General features: G+C 45.0%; 1 protein-coding gene across 1 annotated transcript; it reads right to left on the minus strand.

The window, feature by feature from the left end:
* Positions 1-2,210: 2,210 nt before the first annotated feature.
* Positions 2,211-9,240, minus strand: LOC309606207 (uncharacterized protein C11orf87). The gene is made up of 2 exons (XM_082342997.1): positions 9,123-9,240; positions 2,211-8,001 (listed from the first exon to the last, which is right to left on the minus strand). The coding sequence occupies exon 2, from the start codon at positions 7,740-7,742 to the stop codon at positions 7,155-7,157; it is 588 nt and encodes a 195-aa protein (XP_082199123.1). The 5' UTR covers positions 7,743-8,001; positions 9,123-9,240; the 3' UTR covers positions 2,211-7,154.
* Positions 9,241-9,523: the final 283 nt, after the last annotated feature.

Raw genomic sequence — 9,523 nt, forward strand, 5'->3', positions numbered from 1 at the left:
ATTGTAGGCCTGTTTATCAGTAAGTAGGCTAATCACCCTTCCACATGCTATATTCCGTTTTAAGACTTACCTGTGAGGTTGGAGTCAGGGTATAGGACATGGCATTTAGAAAGCAAAAATCCCCAAATCTATCCCTTCTTGTTTGGCTATACCAGAGGAAGTCCTTAAGGAACTATATAGAAAAGTCTATCCCTTTCAGCCCAATTTGGGGGAAAGAAGGGATTCAAATATTAATTGAGGAAGGTAGGTTCCAGTGTTCTTGTTCCCCAAGCCCCTTAATTCAGGGACAAATAGCAATAGAGAGGGCTCAAATGATAAGCATTCTAACAGTTTCAAAGAGTCTGAGGACTTTAGAGTAGAGAGTTTGGAAAATCTCCCTGGCTATGCTAGGAGGAACCATTACCAGGGAGAGCTAATGCATTCTCCTTTTTCCTATAGAAAGGCAGTGGCACTGGGATGATGGTGGTGACAATAGGCACCACCTATTGGAAGTCTTTTTATTTCCCATTGCCTGAATGGGCTGTACTAATGTACCCAGAGATTCTCATTTGTCCCGGATGAGGAGGTCTAGAGATGCTTATAACACAGCAAAACAGCAAGATCTTGCATTTGGAACAAAAAGTCCTTTGCAGACTCAGATTCTGAGACTATATAAAATGTCTAGGATCATAGGCTACAGTGGTGGGTACTAGCTGGAACTTGCTTCCCAGGAAGTAGACTGGACTGGCCACTCTGCAGCCCAAACAAGCAAAGATCTGTTTAACAATGCACAGCTCTGAGGAACCTTCCTCTTCTGTCACCGTGAGATCATGTAAGTCATTGCAGACACTAACTTGGAAAGAAGCAGGGGGGAAAGAGAAAATTTGAGAGTTTGAATTTTTTCTTAAAAGGGCTACCCTGCCAGTTGGTTCCTATGAGAAAGATTGGATGAATTATAGGAAAATAGAGTAGTCACATTTGCTTTGCACATCTGTACGTGAAAAGTGAGTATTTTTTGCCATCTCAGTGTATTTGAGGGGTTTTCCCAGGATTTTTGAAAATCCGTGTGGAGCAAATTTTTGTTAACATGGAGTAATATACATAACCCTCCAAGCTAAAATTAAAAATCCTGTGTCAGGGCCATGATCCAGGGAGAGGATCTGCAGATGCAGATAGAGGATGGTCAACATAAGGTAGGAAAGAGGGATTAATAAAAGTTTTTACTAGAGCCTGTTTCTGGTCTACAAAGTTTTGAAAAATAGAGTCAACTTTTTGGAAAGGGAAGCCCAATACTATCAACATCAATTCAAGACTGGGACATATTTGGAGAGGTACTTTTGGAAAAAGAGATTGGATTTCAACAACTAATCAGAGAGAATATCCAGCTAGCATTAAATTAACTAAGTCGACATAGGGATAATCAAGGAGTGAGCAAGTAGATTCATTGTCAGTCTTGTGAGACCTAGCTAAATGAACACCCATCCATCTCTTGAATCAAACAGCTGAGGTTAAAGAATATTACCTCCTAGGAGTAAAGAAGACCATGGCTGGAGACTGGGTTGTGGCACCCATGCCTTTCAATAGTAAGTCCATGGCATGCAAGACACAGAACTTCCCATATTTATAAGAAGGGGGCAAGGTGTGAGAGCACTGCTGGACCTGGGGATGGCAGGGGGCAGGATGTATAGATTCCTATGGATGATGACTGTGAGCCTGGGGACAAAGTTCTGGGGTCTAAGACTGCAGTGGTGAATGCCAGCACAAAAAATGGATAGAGCAATAGCACCTCAGACTAGAAAGCAGTCCTAATCAGCTGGTTTTCAGCAGTGTTCAGGTAGAATCCATAGGAATTTATATGAATCTGAGGCTCCCATTTCCCCCCACTCCCACAAAATCATGTCAACCATATCCTTTCCCCATACATCTGGTTATATTAGAGAAGCACGAGCAGGGAGAGAGGAAATCTGAGAGACTAAGCATATGACCTAAAGAGCCTGAGCATCTGCTTAAAAGGATTGCTGAATTATTGTACTGGACTCAGTTTGTTGGGTTATTCTAAAATGTATACACTTCCCACTTTTCACATGCAGTTGGTTTGTGAGGAAGATCAGGTGAGTAATGGAATTTTTTAAAAAATTCCTTTGAGCATCTGGGGGTAATAGAATGAATAATTTTGTAATCCTCCTATTTTACAAATTAAGTTAATAAGGAAATAGTGTCCAAAAAGCCAATTAACAAGAAAACTCTTTTATTGATAGAAAAGCAGAACAAAATTTCCACAAATTCTGGTATCTGTTTTATTCTGTCTGTTGGATATGCTCAAGTTCCAAAATCAGTTTTTTCTGTTGCTGGTCTTGTTATCATTATTGTTGCTGTTAACCTCTCTATAGAAAAAAAACAGTGAAATCACATGCCCCTGCCTCATACAGGTAGGATCATCTTGATAAGACATTGTCCCCAATTAAAGCTAATTAAATTCTTATTCTAAGCTAAGCATTCCTACATGGCACCAATTGTATTATTAGGTTGGTGACATTAATAAATATTGATTTCAAACCATTGAAGCTGTTTCTCAAATGTTATCAAATAAATCAAAACCAAATCAGAATAAGATTTATGTTCAATTCAATGATTAAATACCCCCTCAATAGGTAGGTCAATTTATTCTAACGTAAGCTAAAACACATATGAGCCACAAACACTAGTTCCAAAAAAGGGTGGCTCAGATAAGTGGCTTTTCAGATTTAGACTCAAAGTCCAGATTCACATGGGAATGGACCTGAGGAACCTGATCAGGTTAAGTTTCTGGTTCTGATTTAACCTATAACTTCCACATAATATCAGCTAGCAATTGCTCAACTGTCACCCACAGAAAAGCAGTTAAAGCATGTCTACACAATGGAAAATGGAGTTTTAACCATTATCTAATTAATTCATTGATATAGATAGAAACGGTGGAAAAAGTCAGATGCCAAAGGTTTTTTTTTTAAAGCCAATTTATCCATATTTTCCAAAAACTACTTATCAAACTAAAGAGATAATGGTCATATTTTCACTTTACCTTTAGCTATGCAGATATAAGTTGTATCTCCACACCACATATAGGTTGAAAATTAAAAATCGAGCCACAATTCAGGTTTGTGGTCTAGATGGCCCTAAATCTCTTCTAGGTATTTTTGCTTTCCATCTAGATATTCAGACCACATAGATATGGTCATAAATTCATTATCTTGCTACATCTGAGTCACTAACAAGGAAAGGAAGCTTATCTAATTACCAATTCTCCCGAGTCAAACAGGACTCTCCCCTTTCATTAAATAAAGAGAAAGTCATCAAATTTAACTCCAGAGAAATAGGTGCATGCATATACTCGACTTCTCAGTATCCTCTCTGGATAAGAGGGTGGAACAACTATTTGGTTTCCATCTCATTCTTGTGAAAAGAGAATACAAAAAGTCCATTGTAAATCTGTACAAAATGTATGCATATATAAATTCATATCTATGGGTGTATATAAATTCTAAAGAAGATTATATCCATCTACATCTTTAAGATTCAGAGTCCCATACAGTTGACATAATGGTATTCTTTCTCCAATTTTCTAATCTTTAAAAACAATAAGAATCAAGCATGCCACCTTATGACTACTGAATAGCAAGTGCAGAAGTTGAGCTGTAGCTATAGGGATTTGAAGCAATTAGTTTGACGGGACATCAGTGAATAAAATCCTTAAAATAAATGTGTCTATTTCCAGATTGCTTTTTGTTTCATATAAAATGGAATCCAAAATGCCCTGTTGGTAGCATCCCAAACTCCTTAGACTGTCAACTGAGCTCTATAAGAAGCAATGCTTTAAACAGGGTCTGTGCAAATTGCTTGGATATGTGCTTATTGCAATAATTTGGTGTGGGGACTGGCATTACTAGAATTTCATGTAATTCCCTATCTCATAAAAAATCTGAAGTGACACCACCAGCTTATAGAGTTCTGAGAATATTAACTCAGCATGAAATTTGACTCACAGATCACATCATCTTTACATAGAGCACTATTAAAAATATTAAGCCATAGTCAATTAATGGAGAAAGGCATACATATTTAAAGGTGCACATTAAGAGCATATTATGGATGTGTGCCCATGTTTAGAGGTATCAAGATCTTTTTAAAACAATATACATAATGTTTTTTATTTCTCCTGTTTCCTCTATTCCTTTGGGGAAAAATTATACAGGACGATTTCATAATTACCCCCTAGAGTGTACAGGCTGCTCCTTGAAAGGGGATTATTATTGCATGCCTTGAATGCACTATGATTCATAAGGCAAAACGTATGAGTAGCTTCAGCACCAAGGAAATGGAGTCATCATCCAGCACTGCTCACAACAGAACATCTTATTGCTTTAATAAAATGGGAAATTATTCACTGTAAAAAGTGCACCAAATAAGGGGGACAAAGTAATATCCAAGCACTTAGTGGAGCTCATTGGAAATGAGGAAGCTCCCTTCTGAATCCCTAATTCTATTCAAATTTCAAGTCCAAAAGTCATTCTGTAATAAGGTATTAAAGAGCTATAGCTAGATGAGGGTGAGCTACAAAAATTAATGGACTTTCTTCTTCACAGTGCCTTAGTCATTCTGATGTACAATGTAGAGCTCTGATGTACTAAAGGATTCCCTAGTGGCCTGAGGGAGTTAATGCACTCTTTTACCTATTACTAGGAAGTGACTAAGGCACTGGAGAGAATCTGGTTCATTGTTTAATATATTGCACTCAAAGATTACACCTAGTCTTCCTAATATTACAACACGGCATGCTAAAATGATGATCCTCTGTGCTTCAGGAAAGGTCTTGAGTGGATATCTAACTGGTGATTAAAATTTAGCTTACTAAATTATTTTTATAAAAGATGTAGATTGAGTTTGGGCAATTTAATAGATGACCTAAAACCTCAGAGGTAATATTTTCTCTGGATAAGAGCACATATGCCTGGAACCAAGACAGAGAATCTAGAGCTACTAGTTACTTGGGAGAGGGATGCACTTAGGGGCAATTTTGCCTTACATCCTGCAGGTTAGTAAGGTCTCTTTTGGTTGAGCTTTTTGTAGAACATTCTCATTCATACATTTTCCAAATCTGTTCCCAAGAAAGGATGCCTGCATATGGTTAAGATTATAATATGCTTCTGGCCCCTTCTATCATCAACCCAAGGAAACAAGTGGTAAATAATCATAGGTGGACTCCATTTCTAACATAGGTGGCCTTGTCTGGCATTAGGAGAGGGAACAAAAGTATTGATCTTTTTCTCTCACTTTCTTTTTTCTTACTCTTTCTTCATACATTCAATGAAGTTAGGTAAGCCACACTGAGAAAGAGAAAGAGAGCCCTTCTTTAGCTGCATCTCAGTTACAGGCACAGATATCTAACTAAATAAGCTGCAAACATTTTTATCCTACAAGCAGTTACTGGATTTAACTTCTTTTAAAATTTGCATGTCCTGTCGTCCAAATTGCCCAACATCCCCACCAGTCTCACCCCCAAACACATACAGTACAAGCAAGCACACACACCACTGCCTCCAGGTGGTAATTGCATGCAGGGAGGACTACAGGCACTGTTTAAATATTAACCATGTTTTAATAGATGGCATTCCTGCACATCCATTATTTGTTTGTTTTCTGTTGTGGTTGTTTTGTTATTCGCAAAAGAAATAAGAAAACATATGTATCATATTTTTATAACAATCTACTACAGAATAAGGTACAAAAGAACACTTCTGGAAACAGCAGAAGCCAGGCCTGCACCACTGAATTCCTCATCCAGTGGTAACAATTATATCAACAGCTGGGAATTAAGAACAAGAATATACAGTTTGGAGGACGTAGTACAGAATTATAGTTTGTTTCTGTATTTGGTACCAATATAATAAATATATAACAAAGGTGCACTTGTTCTAAAAATTAAACAGAAACATTCTGGTTGGTTAGATACTGCACTTTCAGTACTGCACATCACCTAATTTTTTTTTTTTTTTTTTTTTTTTTTTTTTACAAAAGAAGGTAACTTATGCAATGTTTAATAAGAAGAAAACCAATAGTACACGCAAACCCGATTGTAGAAAAAGAGGAAAGAAACCAACAAAAAGCTAGAACACTTTCCAAAACATCCCCTCCTCGACTTGCACAACCAAAGAATGTAGCCAGTTCTGAGACATTTTCAGCACCAGACCTGTCTGGACAGCTCCCGGATCCTCTGTGAATCCTGAAAATGCCACAAGTCAAAGGTGTACAGATGGGGAGCAGGGCAAGGACTAAAGCAGTAGATTCTTTCTTTCTTTCTTTCTTTGTTTCTTTGTTTCTTTCTTTCTTTCTTTCTTTCTTTTCTTTCTTTCTTTCTTTCTTTCTTCTTAAAACTCATTTATAGATTTTTAATGAACTTATGCTCAGCCAGTGAGGGACTTTTCTAAAAGTAAATTAAAATGCCTGGTCCTGGAAAAGAGAATGGTTAACTAAAGGTGAGAAGAGGGCTGACTGGAGAGCGGTACCTCTCATAAACGTTTTTCTGGGACAGTCTCTGGCCTTTTGTAGTCCTGGTGCTTAATGTTTACGTTTTCTTTATAATATACTATTGCCTGAGTCCGGCTGAACGTAGGAATGGGGAAGGGAGGGAATCTGAAGGAAAACTGGGGGTGAAGGGGAAGAAAGGTAACTGAACCTTAACTTGACAGCTATGTACAACATACCAGGCCCCCTCCACTCCCTTTGTTCAGGGGGTCAATGCCTTTTACACGTTTGGTAGCTTGTGCGGTCTCTCCTCCGTATTGTGGGGGGCGCAGGGTGGAGAGGGAAGACGCATCCTTCACTGACAATGAGAACTTATGTGATTTGTCATGCGCTTGGATCGTGTTATTAATATTATAATAATTACTATAAATATTAATAATAAAGTATTATTATCAGCGTTATTTCTTCTTCCGAGACTTTCCTCGCCCAATATTTACAAATACCGCACAGTGCCTCGGCGGAGGAGAAAAAGAGTAGGGGGAAAGACAAATAAGGAAAGAAGGAAGAGGAAACGGAGGCCACAGGAAAGTGGAAGAGGAAGGCCGGAGGAAAAGAAAAGCAAGGACGGCAAAGATGCTGGAAACGAGGAAGGGAAGAGGAGAGGGGCTAGACAATCAGGACAGTACCACCGTTTGCAAAAGGCCCTCGCCAGCTGGGTCCAAACAGGAGGAGGCTCTGTGCGCTCCTTGCGGACTGGGGGCCGGTGGTGGAGGCGGAGCAGCACAGGGACCCTGGCACGGGAGGCCAGGGGAAGAAGAGGCGTTGGATGAGGCGCAGAAGGCAGAGTCCCGGCCCTGCTTCTCCAGCCGGGTTTCTTTTGCTTTGTTTGGGGCCTGGCCGCCCTCGGGTTGGGGAAGCCCCCTGCCGCCGCGGTGGCCGCTGCAGTGATCCCGTTCATATTCCTCCTGAGCCCTCTGCATCTTCCGTTTCTTCATCCTACGCTTGTGGATGTGGAAGGTGGAGAGGGACAGCACGATGAGGCAGAAGATGAGGGTGACCAAGACAATCAGCACCAGCGTGGAGGAGAACGAATGGAAGAGCTGCTGTCCCACCTGCGTGATGCATGTGCCGCCGCCGCCTCCTGCGCCCGGGCCACGGGCGCTCGCGTTGCCCGTGCCGCTGGCGTTGGGGGAAGCAAAGGTCCGGTTGAGGAGACACGGCGGCAGCGCCAGCCTCAGCTCCTTGGGCTCCCTGGCACTCATCGGCGCTGGGCTGGGAGGGGCCAGGCACACCAGACTTCCTCTTTTGGGCACACGGTTCCCACCAGCCAAGAAGAGGACGGAGCCCGCGCCACCCAAAACTACTCCCTGGTGTGGGAGGGGGTGCGCCAGCGAGCGAAGGACGGAGGGAGCAACTGCGGGCAAGCAAGCCGGCCAGGGAGGGAGCGGTGCCCAGGAGATCCTCTCCGGCCCCGCCTCGAACGCGTGTTCGCGCGCCCTTTTCCTTTGCCAAGGCACCAGGCTGCAAAGAGAACAGGCTTAGTTAGGATCCCAGCCGCTGCCCGGGCGAGCGCCGAGAACCGGAATGATCACCGCCACTGCAAAGCGGCCCTCTGAGCACACTGCCTCAGCTGGGCGCTGCCCGTCTTCTCCGCAGCCCGCGGACCCCAGCCCGACCGCCCGCCCCTGGCCGCGCACCAAAGCCACCAGTTCCGCGTTCGCGCCACTTTGCGGGGAAGAGGGTCTGCGCCGGCACCGCGGAGATGCCGATTACTCAGCAGATAAAGCAGCCACCCTGAGCACTCCACAACTTTCTAATCGCAACGGACCCTCAGCCACCTCGGAACGCGGTCCCTGCTTCCCAGAGCGCCGACTCTCCTATTTCCGGAGCCCTCTCAATGGATGTCTTCGCCTGGATCCTACCTTTCCCAGCACCCACCCCGGGCCGCCGAGCCGGCTCCGGGTACGCAATCCTCCCTTCCCTTCCCTCCCCCTCCAGACTCTCCCACCCTGGACGTTGTCAGATCCCTTGGGTCCCAATCCCATGGGGGTAACCCTGGAGCCACATACCACTCCGCCTCTGTCCGCGGCTGCGGCTGACACGCAGGATCGCGCTCCATCCTTTCTCCATCCTTCTTCCCTGGTACCTCCCCAACCACCCCCCCCCCAACACACACACACACACAACCAAAAAAAAAAAAGCTGAAGCACCTTTCTTTCTCAGCTAAAGCACATCCTTGCAAACGCCCCCTTCTCCACATCTCTCTGTGCCCCCCACTTGACAGTATCCTGCTTCTTTCTAAGGGTGCTGGAAATGAAAGGGGCAGGGTTCCCGCCTGCAAAGTTTGGGGAACAGACCTTCTCTCGGGCCTTCCCAGTCCCAGCCCGAGGGCCCTGAGGCTCTTCCCGGGGACCAGAGCCAGGCAGACCCGTAGCGCGCAGCAGAGCCCCCTTGCCGCTCTCAAGAGGCAGCTGCAAACTGTTGCACTGCGGAGCAGGGAGGCGGCTTGCAAGCCCGGGCCGGGGCAGGGGCGGGGGCCGAAGCTACGGCCAGGGGTGCCTGCGCAGGCCGCCGGGGCTGTCCTACCCACTCGCGCCCGGCCACCCGGCCGCCTGGAGCTTTAGCCGCACCGTGTCCCTTACCTGGGGCCGCCAGCTGGCCGCAAGGAGGGAGCCCCGCCGCGCGGCTGCAGTGAACGGCTGCAGAAGGCGCGGAGCGAAGGGGCCAGAGACCAAACCGCGCTGTCGCCGCCGCCGCCGCTTCGGGGAGCTCAGCTCGCAGCCTATTGCCAGAGAGGCCGGTGACGTCAGGCAGCCACCGCCAGGGCTCCGAGCCACCCCTCAGTCCCCCACCCCACCCTCATACCCCCAGCACCTCGTCCTGGCAGAGCCAGCCTCTGCCACACACGTTCCCGGTTCCCTGTTGATCCCCTGCTCAGGGGCTGAGCAATAACCCCCACCTCCACCCTGTGAGCAACGCACCTTCCGCACTCCTCTGCTTAGGAAGGGCTGAAGCTTCAGTTCTCTGGCTGCCCGATTCCTCA

The sequence above is a fragment of the Balaenoptera borealis genome (assembly GCF_965194805.1).
Source record: "Balaenoptera borealis genome assembly, chromosome: 11".
Lineage (NCBI taxonomy): Eukaryota > Metazoa > Chordata > Mammalia > Artiodactyla > Balaenopteridae > Balaenoptera > Balaenoptera borealis.